At 44.6% G+C, this 21726-nt stretch overlaps 1 protein-coding gene across 1 annotated transcript; it reads left to right on the top strand.

The window, feature by feature from the left end:
* Positions 1 to 14186, top strand: LOC115075985 (actin, cytoplasmic 1-like). The gene is made up of 6 exons (XM_029577006.1): positions 1 to 155; positions 1715 to 1843; positions 5648 to 5887; positions 6346 to 6784; positions 7105 to 7286; positions 13972 to 14186. The coding sequence occupies exons 2-6, from the start codon at positions 1721 to 1723 to the stop codon at positions 14113 to 14115; spliced, it is 1128 nt and encodes a 375-aa protein (XP_029432866.1). The 5' UTR covers positions 1 to 155; positions 1715 to 1720; the 3' UTR covers positions 14116 to 14186.
* Positions 14187 to 21726: the final 7540 nt, after the last annotated feature.

Consider the following 21726-nt stretch of genomic DNA (forward strand, 5'->3'; position numbering starts at 1 on the left):
GCTGGTCGCGCCCGCACGGCGTGACGTCACACGCTCACCGCCAGGGTCTGCGCACGAGCCCGATAAAAGGCGGAGCGCGCGCTAACGCCCTTTCAGTGCTCTGAGCTTCTTCACCCACGGTTCGGCCCCGGCCTGCGGCTTCCTGCGTTTACAAGGTGGGTTTAACGCGTCGCTTCTCTTCTGCCGCCCGGGAGGTGGGTTGGCGGCTTTTGTTTTCGGTGGGGTGGACGTGCTGGCTTCTGCGGAGAGCCCGCCTCCCTCGGCTTCCCCCCCCCTCGTCTCTTGTGCGTTAACCTGCGCCGCAGCATGGCGGACTTGCCTTTCTAGGAGTGCGATAGGTAAAAGAACTTCCAAAGTATACAAAAAAAAATAAAAATCCGCGTTACGACTGTTCTGCGCTTTAAAGTAAACAAGGTTAGTTGGGTTTCGTCTGCCCGTCTCTTCTCGAATTGGGACTGGGTGGGCGGGCGGCTGGGTGTGAGCGAGTACCGGCGGCAGCGCCGGTTTTTCCGGCTGGTGCAGCTTCTGTAATCCCTGCCCCGTGTGGGAGGGCCGGGCCCAGCCCGTGGCTTCCGCATGTACACATGTCTGGCGCAAGGGCCTCCAATCCAGTTTGGGCCGCGGTCACCTCCTCCTTCTCCCAAGCCGGGCGTTTCCTGGGGCCTGTAGTTTCCCGTTGCCGGCAGTAAAAGGAGGGGGAGGTGGCCGCCGCTTGGTGCACTACACTTCCCGGCGTGCCCTGCTGCGCATGCAGTGGCGGGGGATGTGTGCAGGTAGCTTGTATGCACAATGTAGCTGGCTTTAACTACTATCCATTGAAACGTTCCTCTGCTTCAAAATTGGTGGTTGTGACTGAATCTGACACACCGATCTCCACTTGGGCTGAGTTCGTATCTGAGAACCCACTAGTAACTTTCCTTTTCATAAAAATCCAAGCTACAATGTTTATTAAGTGGAGACTCCGTGGCCTACACATTCTACATATTTTTCCTCCGGACACAATTGGCAAAACATGTTAATCATTGTAAGGTCATAAGGACTATGCCCATGCTCTGGGAAGAGGATACAGGGTGTAAAAGGTACACTTGGAAGAGGGGTGGGGGTAATAAGTGTTTCTAGTCAGTCCAGTGTGGAGCTGCGTTTGTTATGGGGTTTGAATAATCAACGATGGGACCAGGATTAAAGATGGTACTAGTCATGACATAAAAGCAGGTGATTAAGCACTTTAGTCTGCAATGAGGTGCACTTAAGTTTATGACCTGCAATAAACTCGAGCAAGGTGGGGAGATAGGCCCGTTTATGATAGGTGGTGGGGTGAGGCTTTCCAGGAGCCTCTGTAAGCAATGGGAATACAGCACACATGGGTGGGTTTTTCCCCATAGCTGAGCTAACCTTGCCTTTTTTGGTAATAGGCTGTGATAGGTGCAGGGACTTCCTTTGTCGTCAGTGCTGCACTGCTAGAAGTGTAAACACCTTTGCACTTTAGTGGCTGGAATTGTACTTCCACACTAGAAAGAGGTGAGCTATGAACAAGGCTTCCTTACTGCTAGTCTTCAGGCCTCTTTGCCTCAGACAGTTAAAAGGCTGTCCTCTTATACAGATTTTATTTGTGAAAATATATCAAAAGCTTAGCTAACTTTTTCTAAACCTCTAGTTGAAAGCTTGGAAGCCTTGTGTGTCGGATAGTGATGTGTAGCTCTTGCATGTCTTTCAGATCACCATGGAGGATGATATTGCTGCACTGGTTATTGACAATGGCTCTGGAATGTGCAAGGCCGGGTTTGCTGGAGATGATGCCCCTCGGGCTGTCTTCCCTTCCATCGTTGGTCGCCCAAGACATCAGGTATGTAGTACCTTAGAACCAGAGACTTGGTCTTCCTGTATTGACTTGGTCATATCTAGTAAATACATGTAAATCTAGCTATAAACACAATTTTGATTTGACTAGGAGTCTTAACATTGATAGAGGAAACACCTAAAGGGAAGTCTCATTTCTCCTTAAGTCTTTGTGGTCTACCTGAAACTTCTATAGTGTAATGAAATCAACACTCCATAAGAACATAAGAAAATGCCATACTGGGTCAGACCAAGGGTCCATCAAGCCCAGCATCCTGTTTCCAACAGTGGCCAATCCAGGCCATAAGAACCTGGCAATTACCCAAAATTCCCATGAATGGGAATGCTCCACACTATAAAACTAAATTCTGCTAGGGTGTGCAGTGAGCTCACGTCTGCCACTAAATCAAACTTCCAACACTGAACTATGCATACACTGGTTTGATTTTCTTTCTGGCTAGCTTGCTACGGACCTTACTGAATGTAGCCACAAATACTAGATGTGTTTATCTTTGAAGACTCCATCTGAGGATCTGAATTCTACCACAACTCTTATAATGCTTCTAAATGTACAATTGAATTCTTATATGCTGTAACTAAGGGAAGTATAGAAGTTAGATTATGCCAAACCTCGTCGTGGAAAGGCTTAAAACAGCTTCATAGCTTAAAGCTTTAGCTCTTGCTAGAGCTGGTCCTGCAGCTCAGACACAGAGCTTGAGGGATTCAGAGTTGACCTGGATGCCCCTCCTACTCCAACAAAGCAGATTGAATCTGGGCTTGCCACAGGAGTGTGGTGTACTCTGCACCAGGACTGAAGGGTGGAGCAAAAGCTGCTGCTCCACTGGTGGCCCCTACCTATAGTAATGAGGGCAGAAAGACCAAATGGTCCATCTAGTCGGCCTAGTAAACATCCTATGGTAGTAAATGCTTCTCTGTACAGGTTACACAAAGCCTTATGTTTTTATTTAATCTTTATTAACTCTCTTTAATCAATGACTTGCATCATGAAACAGGTAAATGTGTAATTCAACATGGTAAATATAATAAATACATTATCAATCATTCAGTTGATACATATTCCATAATAGGGGAGACTTCTAAAAACTTAACTCATACAATAAGGAAAAAGGAGTTTATACAATTTTTAATTACCATCATCCTTTAACGCCTCAGCCTGAATTTTATGTGATAGAAAGGTTTCCAAATGTGTCGGATCAACAAAACAATCTTTTACCTCTATAATTTACTAAACATAAACACAAACTTTAGAAAAAATGTGGCACCAGCAGCAATTACTCAACTTTTCAAAGACAAGAAGTATTTTCTTCTTGCCTGAGTGGCTCTTGCCATATCTGCACCTTGTGCCCACAAAAATCTCCTTAGATCTAAAGAATTTTTTAAACAATATCTCCTTATCTTGTTCAGTCACAAAAGAAATAGAGTAGCTGTATTTATCACATCCATCAACACTCCCAAAGTAGATGGGGCATCTCCATTTTCATTTTGCCCTTCAGTACCCTTGATTGGCCTTTTTATCAAGTAATAAATATTTGAAATTTTGGGATGTTCTCATCAGGATACAGTAAAAACTCTTAAATATCTCCCAAGAAGATAATAACCGAGTAATGGGGAAATTTATATTCTCAAACTTCTAGATCTTAACAAATTCTCTATATACTCAATTTCCTTATGCATCATACTATCACATATAAAAACATTCTCTGAGGACTGAATTAGTTTAATTTTATTTGTTAAAGCTAACATCTTTGTTTTTCTAACTTCTTCCCTTGCTCACCTATTAGATTTCTATTAGAATTAATAGTTGCCACCAAAGATTCATTCATCTTTATCACATTTATCTAACTTAGAAATCATTCTTCCTAAATCAGCTAAAGTAACATTTTTGGGAATTACCATCGGATTAAAGCAGAGTTAACTGGGCGTGTTGATTGTCGTACATTAACATTCTCAGTTCCATGAGGCATACTTGTGCCTCCCTGAACTGCTCCTACCAGTGCTTGAGTTGTTTCTGTTGGTATTAATGCTGACGGCTGTAATAAGGACGTAGGTACTTCGCCAGGACTTGAGGTCATAGACATACCTCCAGAACTGTCCTCTTGTGGCGTCTCCAACACCCTGACAATGTGTTGGTCCATCTGGCTGATGCAATGTTGTAGCACTGGAGAGGAGGTGGTAAACTTCGCCTTCCGTTTCTTGCCCATCGAAGTTTTGATTTTTGAATTTCTAAGTCTCCTGACCAAGCCACGTGCCCCTTTGGAGCTTTTATTATCAGTAGGGGCGCTCTCAGCTGATGTCACCAGCCGGCGACTCAAGCCTCTCCTGCCGCAAGATCTTTATCTGAGTCCGGTATGGCAGCCCAGGGAAGGTGGAACACCTTCTCCTTCACTCATGCCCCGACCTCAAGCCTTATGTTAAGGGTGGTAATTACGTTGACAACCAAGCACTGTCTAGCCCATAATTACTGCTAGCAACACTCTTACAGGGTGAGCAGCCTTCATTCAGACACTGCTACTTGTATGTGCTTTGCTTTAGGACTTGTCCTAGAAGCTATCCTGCACTTTCCCTAACATCTGCATCAGTATACTGGACTGCATAAGTCAGGGTCCAGTATTGGCTGGCTGAATCAAATTCCCCCCTCTCCTGCTGTCAAAACAGAGCAATACTGCAGTTCCTTTAAAAACAAGATAACTGAAGGGTAGTAATCTCCATGTCTTCAACTAAGGAGGTAGCTGCTGCTCCATGCACCCTCTTATTTCCACTTCTAGCATTTTGGTATCCCCAGATTAGTCCAGACAGCTGGGTTTTGCCTCCCTTCCAGCACAGGGAGACAGTTCTTGACTGCCACGGATTGAATTCACTTACTGTCATGTCTTCACCACCTCAAATGATGAAGCTGTAATTCAGAGGGGGTGTCCCTTAAGCCCTAGGGCCATCAAGGGACTCCTGCCTTCCCTGGATGTGACAGTTTGGGGAAGGGGGTGGTCCAGCTGAGACCACTAATGGTGAGAGGTGAAAACTACCAATAAGCCACACCTTGTTCAAGCTTCATTTTTTGTCCTATTATAGAATCTTACAGGTAACTGCTACTGCAGGTTATCAATTTGGGATGGAGGCTAGGATTGAGAACAAATCCTGGGACGTAAGCTTGACTGAGACAGAACAAAAAGAACAAAGAAAAAAAATGGAGTCCAAGATTCTCTTAATCTGGCTTGCCTGAACAAGAAATGTTGGAAACAATACAATTTTTATTTGAAACCTTTTTTATACAGACATTCATTTGCACATCACATCATTTTACATGGCATAGGAAGTTAAAAATCATTGATAAGTGACAAGGAAAGCAACATCTCAACCATAACTAGGGATTACAAAATTATTGTTAAACATGGTATGTAAATGCAGTGGGGAAGGGATTAAGGATTATAATTGACCAGGGGGGTGGAATAAAGTACTGAGGCGAGGACAATGGAGGGGATTATGTAAAGGCCTGTTCAAAAAGCCAGGCTTTTAGTTCGGGTTTTCTGTCCGTGCAGTGTTCCTGAGTAAGGTCAGGGGGGCATAGAGTTCCAGATTTGAAGGTCCAGCTATAGATGGTGCACTTAAGAGATGGTGAGGTGTGTGGTTCCTTTGTAGGCAGATCTGGTGGGTCTGTCTGAGGTATGGAAGTCCAGGGAGTCATTTAACCAGTGAACATTTTGCTTGTCTAGTGTCTTGTGTATGATTGAGACTCTCAATTAGACTATTGAGGTAATTGTTTTGTGCTGGGCTGTCAAATTAAATTCCTGTGCAGGGTGTGATGGTTGGCATGGGCCAGAAAGACAGCTACGTTGGTGACGAAGCTCAGAGCAAGAGAGGTATCCTGACCTTGAAATACCCCATCGAGCATGGCATTGTCACCAACTGGGACGACATGGAGAAGATCTGGCACCACACCTTCTACAACGAGCTCCGTGTCGCTCCCGAGGAGCACCCTGTCCTCCTCACAGAGGCTCCCCTGAACCCCAAAGCCAACAGAGAAAAGATGACACAGGTGCGTTCCTTTCCTGACCTTGTTAAGCTTTCAAAAGTAAATGTTAAAAGCTATTTTGGTGCATTCCTCTTCTCTCCACTTATTCCCCACTTGCCATTCTTCACAGGTTTCTCTTCTCCTGGCCTGAATCTGTGGCATCTTGGCAGGTTTAGTTTGCTTTTCCTGAACAGCTTGTTTTGTGAACGTAATGATTAAAAGCTTCTATTAACAATTTTCTCAGGCTAAATACTAACACTTGTGTGCAGTAACACTTTTGTCATTCAGACATCTCTTGCAGTGTCTTTCAGGCACCTTTTTGCTTCTTCCTGCCCACAAACCGTAGGCTCTTTGAGTGTGCTGTCAGTACAGGAATATTAATTGGCACTTTAGTCAATTGCATGACTTGAATGCCTATTGCAAGTTACAGCTGTTAATAAAAATGTGAATCCTGTAATCTAAGGTGCCCACTTGTGTTTTAGATCATGTTTGAGACCTTCAACACTCCAGCCATGTACGTCGCCATCCAGGCTGTGCTGTCGCTGTATGCCTCTGGTCGTACCACTGGTATTGTGATGGACTCTGGTGACGGGGTTACCCACACAGTGCCCATCTACGAGGGCTATGCCCTGCCCCACGCTATCCTGCGTCTGGACTTGGCTGGCCGTGACCTGACAGACTACCTCATGAAGGTCCTGACGGAGAGAGGTTACAGCTTCACCACCACAGCAGAAAGAGAAATAGTCCGTGACATCAAAGAGAAGCTGTGCTACGTTGCCTTGGACTTTGAGCAGGAAATGGCCACTGCTGCCTCCTCTTCCTCCCTGGAGAAGAGCTATGAGCTTCCTGATGGTCAGGTGATCACCATTGGCAATGAGAGGTTCAGGTGCCCAGAGGCCCTCTTCCAGCCATCCTTCCTTGGTGAGTTAATATTGTTACTAAGCTTATATCTATTACCAATATGTAATTCTTAATTTGGTAGCCCCCCAAGTCTCCATGCTGCCTATAACATTTAAGTATGGTCATCAGGTTTTCCCATGACCTAAATCCTAGTGTTGCATAGACCCCATATAGTCTTAATCAATGTAGAATAGGCTCTAAAATACCTGCAATGGAGCATGCCATTCCTGTATGTCCTCAGGTATAGCTATTAAGAGGTTGGTTCTGTAAAGAGTAGTCTTGTAGAAGTGCATCAGATTAAAACAGCATAAGCTAAGGGTTTTGTATATGCCTCTTGGCAGGTATGGAGAGTGCTGGAATTCATGAAACCACCTATAACTCCATCATGAAATGCGATGTTGACATCCGTAAGGATCTGTATGCCAACACTGTGCTATCTGGTGGAACCACCATGTACCCAGGGATTGCAGACAGGATGCAGAAGGAGATCACAGCACTGGCACCCAGCACAATGAAAATCAAGGTGAGCTTTTGTTTTTTTGGTAGGTTTTAATAGTGCTCAATCTTAAAACATGTACTTGGTGCATCAACCTGACATTCTGTCCACAGAAGCTAGAAACAGCACAAAGACCATATACCTATTACAAAGGAGAAAATTAAGAATCTGGCACCCTGAAAATATTTATAGCTCACACTGAGGCTTCTGAAATTTTCAGGTGGACATGGGTGGGGGAAGTGAATCATGGTTTTCTGGCTGTAAGAACACAAGTTTGATCTATTTAATCCAAGTACAGATCTCTTGAATATCTGGTCTTCTGTAAACTCCTTCAGCACAAGTCTTCAGTCTTACAGCATGGCACTTATTTTTATAAATGCATCAGAGGTCCATTGAGCCCTGTATTCTGCCTCTCAGTGGCCAGTCTAGGTCATATGTACCTATCAAATCCCCCATAGTTGTTCTTGCACCTCATTCACAGAGAAGCACTGACTTAAGTCTACCTGCAGGAACTGATCCAATTACCTTGACCATGTCATCTGACAACTCATAGCATGTGCACTGAAGGAAATACTTCCTGTGATTCATGTGAAGTCTGACTGCTAGTCCTGGTGTTTTGAAAGCTTAAATGTTCCTGATTTGATAGGCTTTAGCTTAGAAGAGACAAGAGGAATGATTAAAGAGCCCTAATCAGTTGGCATTTCTCCATAAACTCTTCTGTCCCTTTTTATATAAAAACTTGTGTACCACAAACTTCCATACAACTGCTCAGAGCAGTTTGTATAACACTTAATGCACAAGTCATAAAACTACATGTGCACTTATCCTGAGCACCTTGACATCTACCTTTGTACAGTCATGAGGGGTAGTGCATGCCAACCCCTGGGAGCCACACAAAGCTCTGGCTCCTGGTGTAATTTATTCCCCTCTTAGGAGGGACCACTCTTTTTTTTTTTTTTTTTTTTTTTTGAGCAATTGCTTGCAAAGTACACGCTGGCCTGTATTTAACAAAGTAGCTTGAATGCATGGTGACCCTCTCCATGTAGTAACTTTACCATTTAACTGAAATTGCACTCTAAACAGGCAACTGATGTAGACTCTCCAAAGCTGGGGCAATAGGTCATTTCAATAAGCTAAAACACAGGCTGCCAAATGCTGTGCACACTATACAGGCAAGCTTATACAAATTGTACATCAATAGTAAAGACTAAAACAGTGTGAAACGGAGCAAATATTTCAGTGGCCTTAGCAATAACTTATAGAATGCTATCTCTGCTAAATGCCTAATGAGGCTTCATACTGAATTGTCTATATGCCCCCAAACTTTCTCAGATAAAATGGGCAACAAATATCTAAACACTGCCACTAGAATCCAAACTGGTTATCAAGGCATTCATGCTCCCAAAAATCCTTACCGTATCAACACTTAGTCTTGAGTTGGAAAACTTGATATAGGCTGATAACTTAGTAACATCTGCAGGCAACAAAAATCTTTCTGAATTGTCCTTGTGAGACTGACTGGGGACAATGCCCTCTAAGGAACAAGAATTAAATCATCCTCTGCAGAATCTTTAAAAGATTCATACTTTTTTAAATGGACATGGATCCAGTGCATTTACAACTGTACCTCTTGGAGGGGGAAGGCTGCATGTAGCCTCTAACTTGCATAGCTATCCAATTGGCATAGACACTTTGGAAGTCAGCTAGTTAATCAGTTGGGCATTTTTTTGTTCAGGCCCTGTAGATTTTGAACGCTTTACAATAGAGAACTCCAAAGGCTGAGTGACTGTATAGTGGCTATGCTTTGCCTCATGGCAAAACCTTCTGTACTTTTAATTCTTGCCTCGGTCTGTACAACATTTAAGCCTTCACATTTCTCTTAAGGCCTCAGAAAACCACACTGCTGGCCTTGCCTTAATAGACCCATTCTTCAGTTGCTGGGGCCAGAGTATCACATCCTGTGATACTGGTGTTCCAGGTGTTTACTTATACGCCTACTGACTGCTTCCCAGTCTCTCTGCCAACAATCAACCTGTTCTGTATCACCAGCACAACTTATTTTACCACCTTCAGTGATCGGTCTAGAACCTTTAATCAGGTCCAAAATGTATTTAAGATTTGAGGACAAACTATTAAAACACGTGAGTAGCTATTTGCTCAACTCATGGTACAAGAGCATCAGAATCTTTGGTTTGACAAGTAAGGTCACCTGTGTATTAAAGCTATTTGACTTCAGATATTAGATTAAGGACAACATAACCCAAAACTCCTTACAATGTTTGCAGAAACAAAGCAAACCCTGTGCTCCTACATGTTCAGGGATATCAACCTGGATGCTCTGCCTGTAACACTTTAGAACCTTGGTCACGTCTCTATGCTTTTGAGATTGATTGCAGTTCTGATCACAATCAAAGGCAGCATGATATTCAGGTTTATTTTCTTCCAGGTAACTCCTGAACTTGCTAGCATGTAGCCAGTTGGGTTGTGCTCATCTGCTAGCACACTGACTTTGAGTCAGGTTTCAAAGCTGACCTCAGCCCTTCAGTAGGTCTCCTAGCACATGTGGACATGCTTTCCCTATCAGGATCACTGTACTCTTTAGAGATTTTACCACTAAATTGGGAGAGTGAGCCCCACTCCTCCAATACCTAAAGGTCCCTCCCCAGTTGGGCATTCTTCAGATTTCTGAGCTCCCTCAGGTGTGCCTTGGTCCAGTAGCTGGTTCCTGGCTTGGCCTTGCAGCAGTGATGGCCACAGCCAGACAGTCTCTGTACTCAGCCAGTGAGCCCAGGTAAGCAAGAGGAGTTTGGTAAGACTTCTTTAGTCTTCTTGCTCGGTATGCTGTACTAACTTCCCTTTACAGCAACTGATCAGGAAAGTGAGCAGCCCTGCTTTCAGGCTTGGTAGGCCCTGTCTGCACCATCTTGTGTGCAGCTCTGTGCACATTGCATTGCCCTCCACAGCATTGGTGTACATGGTGCATGCTGGCTCTGCACACTGGCTGTGCATGTACCTTGCCACAGCCTGCTTATGTACCCAAAATCTGTGTGCACAAAGCCTTCAAGCATGAGCCGGCTGAATTCACAACTCTAATGGCTCCGGCAGCAAAGAAACGAGTGCCATTCTTTCTTGCCATATTTGGGCTACTCAGTCTGGTTCTTATGGCAGCACTGAGGAGGCCCAGGGAGAGTTGACCTCCCCAGACTTTACAAAGCCTGGTTCTTTCCATTTTGGAGGATGGGTCAGCCTCAACCTTTTTACAAGCAGCACTCCAGATTGAATGAATAATCCTGGGGTTGGGCCCTCTATAGGGGGAAGGAAACCCAGTAGCACCTGGGCTAGGTATAGATCTGGCAGCCTTCTCTTGGGTGGAATTTTTTTTTCAAGGCCTTCATAGGCTAGGCACATTCTGCGTCACTGTCCCCTGTATGGACAGAACCACAGCTGATGAAGTCTGCCAATGGGACTAGGTGAGAGGCCTTGAGACATCTCGCCTCACTAAGGGTGTTCTGGCAGGGACAGACAGCACCAAAAAAGGGGAGAGCCCTCCAGATTTAGAACCATATTGGACCAAGTTACATTTTTTCTATAGAAAAGGACATGGACCTCTTTGCTTCATCAGAACAGGAAGGTGGGGTGAGCAGGGGATTGGTGGCAGGTGCTCTGTTCTGACTCGCTGGGGCACCAGGTTGCTATACACTTACCCTCCCTGCCACTCATCTCACTCCAGACTCTCCAGGCTGGTTATGATCCTGATCGTCGCTGCTTGGCTCTTGCTTTTACAGGACCTTGCCACATGCCCCAATCTGGCTGGGGATTGCTCCATCCCTACTTTCCCAGGACCTGGGCAGACTCTTACCACCCCAAGCTCTGAGCCCTGCCCTCACTGCTTGGATGTTGACCAAGTGACTGCAGGCCCTGGGCCTCAGAGGGCACATCCTGAGTCCTGTTGTCCAGGAAAATACTATAAATCTCAAGTGGAAGCAGTGCGGTGTGCAGTCTTGATCCCTTCTGTGCCCCACAGAAGCTTTTAGCCTACCTGTTGTCCCTCTGGTCTGCAGATCATGTCTGTGAAAAACTCACCTAAAGTGCCATTGGGGCATACAATCAGGGTAAGGATGGTTCCATTTCCACCCATCTGCTCATGGGGAGATTCCCAAGAAATTTGCTACAGCTTAAGCACCCACTCTGCCACCAGCTGTCTCCTGAGACCTCCACATCCCATCTCGGTTCATGAAACCTCCAAGCCATTGCAATCCTACAGCCTCACGTACCTATCCTGGAAGATCTTCTTGGTTGAGATTACTTCCACCCAGGGTGAGGTAACTACAAGCTGTGGTGTCGCCACCACCTCCAGAAGGTGGCTCTGTATGCACCCAAAATTCCTTCCTAAAGGTGGCCTCAAGTTCCTATCTTAATCATTGTGTTGCCTGCCTTTTTTTTTTATTCTGAAGTCACATGCTCACCAGGGTGGATGGGCTCTACACACCCTGGATTGTAAAAGGGATCTGGCCTTTTACTTGGAATGACTGACACCTCAGCACCAATCCACTCTACATTTTGTCCCTTAACAAATTGGGGGGCTATGGTATCCAAGCAGACTGTATTTCCTTCTGCTATGCCCAGGCAGCTGTCAAGGCTTGCTCCATTCAAGCCATGTCAGTCTGTGGCTCACTTACATGCAATCCCCAGTCACGACTTGCAGAGTTCCTGCTGCACATTGCCTGGATAAGGATAAGACAGTCAGTCCTCCATAATCTTTCAGCCATGAAAACCCAACTCCTTCCTTGGGTGCAGGCCTGCTCCTCTGGTTATTGCAGCTAGCGTTGTGCACAATGGAACCTGTTCTTTGCTGCACATATTGGGCTCAGCCTGGAGCTGCTTGATCACCCATGTGTGAGGACTACATCCTGCTTGTCCTTGGAGAAAGTTGCTTACCTGTAATAGATGTTCCCTGTACATAACCAGATCAGTCCAGACTCCTGGGTTTATTCATCCCTGCCAGCAGATGGAGACAGAGAAAAGCCTCGCTAACACTGCTTGATAAGCCCTGGTGCCACCTGCAGTAGCTCAGTATTTGTCTCCAGCAGATGGTGACTGCTGCATAAACCTGCAGTGTCACTTTTTTTTTACTTTTTCACTTTCTTTTACTTCACTTTTTTCCTTAACTGAGCCTTCCTCCCAGGGGGATAGCAGGATGTTAATCACACAACCTGCCTGCTACTCTGCAGTTAGGCTTCCCCAGTCTTTTTTTTTTTTTTTTTTTTTTTGCAAACTTAAGACCAGACCCTGCATGGACAAGTGGTTAGTGGCATGCTCTCAGTTTCTAGAAACTTTTGACAAAGCCTTTCCATGCCATGCTCCATGTGAGGACAGACATCCTGTTAGAACACCTGTTACAGGTAAGCAGCTCTGCTTTCCATGTTCTCACTTATACTGAGGCTTGCTGCTTAGAAACCTTGTGGGGGAGCTGGTATTTAAATACCCATCATATCCCCTAGTATACCTTTCCTTCTGGGTGTGCATGCTAGATCTTCATCCTTATGACTTACAAAGATTTTAGCAGTCTCCCTCTAGACAAGCTCCAAAATGGAAATTCCAAACTCTTCTCCTGAATGAGAAACCTATGTACCAAGTATCTTTCTGGCTTTTACTGTTGCCTTAGCCACCTTGAATCCAGTGTCATTCACCCAGATCCTATTTCATGCATACAATTTCACCCCATGCTATTCTACTGCCAAAGTCCAGCTTTGATAGATCACTCGTGGTTTCTGTACATTCCTGGCTGTTTACCCTGTTGCAAAGCTTCATATCTGCAGAAACATCCTAATAGTCCTTTCTGCAACATTGCTTACAAAAATAAACTGGCCCAAGGTCCAATCCCTGCAGCATAGCACTAACTCATAATGGAGTCTATTCAGCACTACCCTTTGTCTCCGCCCACTCAGCTAGTTTCCTATATCAAAAGCACTGTTTCATGTTAGGTACTAGCAAAGTGCACTACATCTCATGCTGTACCTTGATAAACTCTGGTCACTAATCTTAAGACCTACCTAGGATAACCTTACTGCCTGGTTTTTGTACACTGATTTCCAAAAGTGCACTATACTTAGCAATTAATTGACCTAATGACAAGTTCAGACTAACTGGCCTAGAGCTCAGCCACCTCCTTACTTTCTCCTGCAGAAATTGTTCTTTAATCTGAAAATTTCTATGCTACACAATAGTCTCTTCCCAGTGGATCTTACAAAGACAGGATAAAACCTGACATTTATCTGGCCCAATTGTGAGCTACTCAGCTGGCTCTTCACTCAGTCCTATCTTTGTGGTCTATTCCTGGTTCTTAAAACATGTACATTTTTTTCCTTGTCAGCTTCTATAATCTCCTTTACCTGAATCATGGACTTCATGCTATCAAGTGGTCTACTTAAACATGTTACTATTGAGCTATTTAGCTACTAGAATCCACTTCTGGAAGAGGTGGTGAAGAGCATGGGATTAAGCAGACTATCCCATAGTAGCTAGGGTATGGAAACAGGTGATCCCTTTGCTTGGGACTAAGATGCACATGTACTGAACTGACTAGATAGGCCTGTCTTGCCTGCCATTAATTTGCTATGCTAGCATGAAAAACCTGGCTTTTTTTGAGGAATGAGTGTTTTTGCTATACATGCAAAAACATAATACATGCTTTGTTCTGCTTCCTGTGCAGATCATTGCCCCACCTGAGCGCAAGTACTCTGTCTGGATCGGTGGCTCCATCCTGGCCTCTCTATCCACCTTTCAGCAGATGTGGATCAGCAAGCAAGAGTACGACGAATCCGGACCATCCATTGTCCACCGCAAATGTTTCTAACTGAACTCCATAACACTTGCAGAGTAAGCTATGTTTAACCTTGACGAATAAAGAACACAGACTTAAATGTCTCTTGAGTTTTTCAGACTGAAAGTAGATAATGTGTAACAACTTCACTGGTTATAACAGAAGCCTTGTACATTCAGTCAGTATTTTTCCATCAAAAGCTGCTTTGCCCACCATTGTCTCAAGACAAGTGTTTAACTTAAGCAGTCCTGCTTTGATTTCTATATTTCCCCAAGTTCAGTAAGGTAAGGACTGACACTTGATGCATTTGCTTATTCCTGTTAGTGGAATTGGGTAGGAAAAGTGCAGATCATGCACTTAATCTCACAGATGCAGGCAGAGAAGCTGCTCTAGATAAGTGCAACCTAATTACAGAACAAGATTACCAGTTTGGGTAGGTCAATGTCACCTGCAGCCCCTACCTTGTCTGGAAGGGCAGAGTCCTTGTTTTCCTTCAGTGACTCACTCTGTAGCAACTACTCATTCTCCTACTATAGCCGGCTGCAAGTCTGCCAGGTCATAAAACATGACTGCATTTAAGTGCTGAAGCTCTTGGCTTTAGGGAGCAAGAATGTAACATGTTTAGTGAGTAACTGGGACAATCCTAATCTCAGTGGGGTCAGGGCTTTATGGAACTTGAATCTGTTCCACTTTTTTCAGTGGAACCAAAAGATAGTTTTACTATTTACAAGCTCTGCACCTAAATTCTAGGTTCCCTTTCCCTCAAAGGCAGATGTGCCATTTAAGTAACTAATTGGTGTATCTGAATTCCATAAGAGCTAATCAAGGTACTAGCTTTCCCTGTACGTACCAGGATCAGTCCAGACCTCTGGGTTGTCTCCCTTCCAGCAAGGGGGGGGGGGGGGGGGTCAAACTGAAAGCACATCTTAACCTGGTAGCCTTTGCCCAGTTTCTCTGCACAGAGCTGTTAATCAGAATTACTGCTGTTTGCTGCTGAAGCTGTTGGGTATGCTTGAATCTTAATTATTTCTTCCCCTGCCCCATAAACTTTAGTTGCTTCTGTCTAAGGGCTGCAAGAATAGTTAGGTGCACCCCAGCTCCTCCTATTTTGGCTACTGCCTTTGCCCATACTCTCTCCTAGCATGTAGCCAGATGGACTCAGGACCAGTGGGCTGTGTTCCTCTGCTAGCAGAGGGGAGATTGACCTCTGCTGTTAGGTATCTGTCTCCTAGCAGATGTGGCCACTAGCACGGTGTTAGCAGGATTGCAGCACAAACACATTTTTCCTTTACTTTAAAAGGATCGCCCTGTGGTGATACCTAAAGCTGTGTTCTTTGTGTGCAACCTGAAGCCCATTTAGATATGACCCTCACTACTATCCCTGGGGTATTCAGGACTGCACAAAGTAGTGTTGCCTCTAAAACCAAAGGTACTTGCTCAGTGAGGGCTGCCTGGGTAGGTGTTAGTGCTATGGTGCAAGAGCCCAGGAGCAAAATACTAAATGTGCTAAAACCATTTCACTCAAGTTTATGCATGCCAAATCAAGCTATATTTGTAGGTAACCTCAATGACTCGTACTGGTGCCAGCAGAGTGCATTAAAATGTTTCACTGACTGATGTCCAAGATGGGGTGAGCAATGTAATCTGTCACTTAAAATTTAGATGACTCATCCTTTTTTGTGCATGTAGATATAGATCAAATATTAAGCAGCCAATTAAATCCTGATTATAGTGACAAACTTTCACTTACGTTGTCAAGGTGACAACCTGCAAGGGAATTTTAGGATCAATGCATGATTTATCTGTACATCAATGTTGCATAAGTTACAGGTGCTCATTTTAATTTAAATCACTCATAGTGGCAAACATTTTTGCTGCAATCTGCTCAAATGGTCATCCAAAACCTACTCTAACTTGGATATAGACTCAGTATGCATAAACATGAATAAAACTTCATTTTAGGTAGGTTAGGGCAAGGGAGGAATCCTGCTAAAATTAGGTGCAAGTAGTACATACCTGCATACACCCCCATAAAAACTAGAGGGGCCCTGGCAGCTGAATGTTGGCACAGTGTGGATTTAACCATATTCCACCCTACTTGTGGCTTGAGACAGGCTGTATGGTCTCTGCTTCAGGTTTACTATATTAGAGGGTTGAGGGATAGGCTGAATCTTTGCCAAACACTTGGACTTCTCACTGCAGTGAGAAGGCCAGGGCTCAGTTTAAGCCAACTTGCTTCATTATCTTTCTTTCTAAAAGGCCATCAGGAATAGACTATGGCAATCCCACTTAAAGAAGGAAAATCCCCTACCCTAAATCCAGTTTTAGGTTTACTCTAGTTCCCAAGGGGGACTTGTGCCTTTATGTTGGCACACACGATAGTCCAAGGGCTGCGCTGGTAGCTGTGGGTTCTGTTCCTGGGCCGTAAGACCTGAATTCTTCATAGAAGGAGCAGCACACCCCCTAGGGGAGGGGAGCTATGGTTCGCTTAGCAGTGACACTGTAGATGCCCTAGAGGGGTTGTGGTACATGGTTCTTTGCCGAGAGGCTCTAGCACTACATGGATTCTACATTTTTCTGTAGACACATAATGGGGGTGGCTTCTTTGTACATATGGTAGAGGCTCCATTGCCTATACCCTTGTCATAAGTTGTGGTTCTCACAGGGTGGGTGTTGGAAATTCACTGGCACTGCCCTGAGTGGCTTTTACAACCCCCAAATGCTGCATAAGGGGGCCTCTTGCCTTTGCCCTCGCTGTGTGAGATGATCACAGGGTACTACAGGCAAGAGATGGAAACTGACTTGTTACTTCATCTACACACAATTACATCTCCATGCAGGCAGTGGGGTAAAAGCAGCGCCTCCTCAAGCCTATCCCTCTTGACATGGAAGTGGTTGGCTAGCCTCATGTGTGGCTCCTATGCTTCTGGTCTGAATTGCCTCAGGGTGGGATCTGGTACTGTACCCTGCCTTGCACAGTTACAGATAATAAAAGCTGGTTCCTGTCTCTTTATCATTGTTCATACATGGTAAAAAATAGGTAACTGATACAAAATTTAAGACACTAAAAACAAGTGATTGACAAAGCAGAGTTACAGGCTGACAGCCAGAGAAAGCACAGCACCTAACCTAGATGCCTTCCTTTTAAACACATTTTCAGTCAAACTTACAGGCTAATAGTGTGCTCCACTGGAGCACACTATTAGCCCGGGTTTGGAAGTGCATTTGAAGGGGTAATAGTGCATCCACAACCTACAAATTCATGTTGAGGGCACTATTAATCCTGCACGATACAGAAAGTAAAATGTGCAGCAATTAACACCTGCCCAAAGGTAGGCAATTTCTGCAGGTGCCAGAAGTGTGCAGAAAAACTGCTTTTCTGTACACCCTCTGACTTTATATTGTAGTGAGATTAAGTTGGAGGCCCCAAAAGTAATAAAAACCAGCCCACGGGTCGGAAGACGGACACTCTATGCCGGCGTCCATTTGCAGAACCAGTCACTGTCAGCGGGTTTGAGAACCAAGGCCAGCAAAATTGAGCGTCAGCTGTCAAACTCACTGACAGCCACCGCTTCCATAAAAAAAAAAGAAGGTGCTAGGGCTGTGCTAGTGTCCCTAGTGCCTCCTCTTACCACAGACCCTAATTTGCATAGGCCACCCTCCTGAATTGCGTGTGCTCGCCAGCTCTCCCGTGTGTTTTTCTGTATCGGCCTGTTAGGAAACTAAGTTTAAGGCTGCAAATGTACCTAACCAGGACTCTTATTAATTTGCTTACATTTAGGAGAATGACAAAGTAGAGTTCCATCTTGTGTTAATTGCAGTGTTGAGACAATCTTCTGGTATGAGGTGTGCACTCAGGGGGACCAGAAGGGATCCAGGGGGAGTGGTAACTTCTGCTTACCATGAATCTCCATTGTGGCACAGAAGACTGTGCTTTACACTGCAGTAATCACTTGCAGGGCCATGCTGCTCTTCAGCCGACCACTAGATGTCACTGTAAGAGTATCTACATGCTTTCCTCTTCGTCTTTCCTCTGCTGAGAACGTCAGACTTTAAGATAATTGGCATCAAATGACCACCTTTAAATAACTTAGGCTCTTCTTTAAGCTCCCTGTATTTCCATTATGCTTCATGTCTGCTGAGATATGGCTTTCCATGTTTCTATATAATAACATAAGAAATTGCCATACTGCGTCAGACCAAGTAGCACATTTTAAAACTAATTGGAGAAAATTATTTTCAATCAATGTACAATTAAACTCTGGAATTTGGTGGCAGAGGATGTGGTTAGTGCAGTTAGTGGAGCTGTGTTTAAAAAAAGGTTTGGATAAGTTCTTGGAAGAGAAGTCCATTAACGGCTATTAATCAAGTTGTCTTAGTGAATAGCCACTGCTATTAATTGCATCAATAACATGGGATCTTCTTAGTGTCTGGGTAATTGCCAGGTTCTTGTGGCCTGGTTTGGCCTCTGTAGGTTGAGTGCTGGCAGGTATGATATGGAAGGCTTACTATATTGGAATTGTAGTTCAGTTTATTCCTGGCTTTCTTTGGGCCAGGTCCACCCCCAGTGCACTCTACCATAGGCCTAATACCATATGGGAGTGTATTTTTTTTGTAGTGTATGCCTATATAATATATATGTTGTACTGCAGAAGATTGCATTTGAATGTCTATTTTCCATATGCAATCTGCCTTTTTAGGTTGAGGAAGTTAATACATTTTAAAATGGTGGGAGGGGAGGGGGAATGAAAGGCTGTAAGGTTTGTCTAGGGCATCTACTACCCTTGCATCAGCCCTAAGAGAGAGAGCGTCACCCACACACACAGACTCCCACCATTCACCAACCTCTCACAGCCCAGGAGAAGGGTGAGAGGCAGGCAATAGGGATTGGAGGAGTCCTATTTCTAGGCCCAGGGGGTGCAGTGGCCAAAGGCCACACTACCCCCCCCCCCCCCATTAAACATTTCTCTGGTGCCCCCTAGTGGGGATGCCGAAGACTGAGAACAAAAAAAAAATAGGCACAAAAACTGAATGGTTAGAGCAGTGGGGCTGCAAACAAGGAGAAGCCAGGGTTCAAATCCTATTGCCATTCCTTGCGACCTTGGGCAAGTCACTTCACCCTCCAATGCTTTACCCCTGCCCCTTTGTGATTTCACTTGGACCGGGCCATTGAGAGGGGGGGGGGGAGGGGCATTTCATCCTTTGCCTTGAGCTGCCCCTGCCTGGTTGGTGCAGCTGGTGTATTTTCCTGTTTAATACTACTCTTATATGCAGGTTTTGCTGAAAGGACTCCAAGAGAAACAACACTAGCTAAGCCTGTTTGTGGAGATGATGGCATTGAACAAAAAGAGAAGCACAAAACTGCAAACCAATACAAGAGTGGATGCTAGCGTTAATGAACAAAGGGCAATAGATAAGTTTTTGCTGCACAAGAAAGAATAGGGAATAAATAAACAAAATATATTAAATAAAAATAATAAATGTATAAAAATATCCAAGAAAAGGGTAAAATATATTATTAAATATGCATGCAGTGAACCATAAGGCTTGACATGGCCATGTGTCAGCAATGATGCCTGCATCATGGAAGAATAATCATCACAATGTACATTAATTAAAAAACAAAACTCTAGATAACTGATACACCTATAAAAAAGATAAAATAAGAAATCCATTCTTTGAACAGATCAGAATTGTTAAGACAATTTGTAATTCTCAACTAAAAAATGTTATGTCCAGTTCACCTAATCGGAAAGAACGCAGTGACCACAAGACATTAACTTAGAGAAGGCATCACTGAATTTCAGACGCTTTACAAGCAAATGTAACATTTGTTTGTTTATTCTCATTTTAAAAGTACAGCAAAACCATTTTTCCCAGCAGCCTGCGGTTTCACCGCCCAGTGCTGATTCTTCTGTGCAAGAGTCGGGGTGGATGGGAAGGGGCTTGCTGCCCCCTGGTGGAGCCGTTTGATGTTGCTCTGGCATCGTGTAATATGAAGTCAGATCTCTGTATGCTTTACAGTGCAATGCAGAATGTTGATTAGACATTGTGCTTTTAAAAACTCATTCCAGGCATTACTGAAATACGTTATTTGCCTCTGTGAGTACGGTTTCATTTAAATTCCAGGAAGCCGATGGCTCACTCATGTACTGGTGAAGGTTTGACTTGTATGTGAAATTCTACCCCCTCAAGGGTCAGCTGCAATAAAAGTGGAGAAGGTAAAAATATCTGGATTGTCATTTCTCAAGGACTCCTCCATTGCTTGTCTTCCCTGCATGCGAGCATTGTATGAACTTAAGAAGGTCCTCTGGGAACTGTATTCAATTACCGGTTCAGGTTTTCTGCTCCCTGGATCGGCCAAGCCTGGAGATGCTGCAGAGGTAGCACTTGGTATTCCCTGGGAGGAGGAAGTCACGGTCATTGCACAATGGCAACACCTGGTGGCCAGATTTAAGACCCATGATTTTGCAGTTACAGAAAGCGCCCCAGTGCACCTCAATGACGGCTACTTGTGAATGAGGGCTCCTGGTGCCAGATCCCAGGAGGAAGGAAGGAGAGTGCTGGGGTCAGGGAGACGAGACAAGGTGGCAGTCAGTAGGGTAAGAAATGAAAGGAGATCCATCCACAAAAGGTTTCACAGGGCCCCTTAGGTGGTTAAAGCAGCCCTGGTCATTAACATCCTCCACTGGCTGCGGCACCAGTCAAGGGACAAAAATCGGTGTGTGGCCTGTGAACCAGCACAGGCTTACAGACCCTGCAGCAACTCTGTCCCTCGTACGGGTTTCCCAGGTAATAGGAAGCCTGTGTGGGAGAAGGGTCTGGGAATGGTTGCTGCAGCCTCGCACAAAGATCTCTCAACCCTTTTCCCACTAACATCCACAAGTCCCAAGCATACTCAGAATCCAGCCAAGTACTGGCCTCCAACTCCGATGATAGGCCACTTCAGGCCTGGTCTTCCAGTTCTTGCAAGACCAGCACTACATCAACACCCAATCCCCTTCCGTGCTATAAGTTTTCAAATCCACTGAAAATAGCAAAGTCATTGAATTTTGGGTTATAACCAGGATCTCTTCATGCAGGGCACTCCAGCACTTGATGCAGCCATCCCACTGCTATTAGTTATAAGCACTGCTGAATGCAGGCTACTCCAATGACGTCTTAGCAGCCCGATGCAGTCTAAACATTCCCCCTAGGCTAAGCTGAACTGTACTTCTGATAAGCAGTCATCACTTATTCCTGGGAGTGAACAATAAGAAATGGATCCACTCTTACAATCTGCCAGGTATTTGTGACCCAGACTGGCTAATGCCAATCCCATGGGATGTGGGATCAGTGGACCTTTAGGTCAGCTCAGCATGACATAATTATGTTCTTAGGGTTATGGGCATAAGACCTGGAGTGAAAGGGGGAGAGGAGCATGCATACGTAGAAGATGATGAGAAGAAAGGAGAATTGCTAGATAAATATTTCCAGTCCATGTTTACTGAGGAAGGGTTTGGAGTGGGACCACAGAGAAACAGCCACAAATAGGATGGAAGTGAGGTAGACCTCAATTTTCAGGATTGTGTTTGCATGCTGCTAGCAAAACAGTAAATAAAGGACCAATTACCCTACCCAACTGAATCTCTGATTGAATTTTTG

This window comes from Rhinatrema bivittatum, chromosome 14 (genome assembly GCF_901001135.1).
Source record: "Rhinatrema bivittatum chromosome 14, aRhiBiv1.1, whole genome shotgun sequence".
NCBI classification, from domain to species: Eukaryota; Metazoa; Chordata; class Amphibia; order Gymnophiona; family Rhinatrematidae; genus Rhinatrema; species Rhinatrema bivittatum.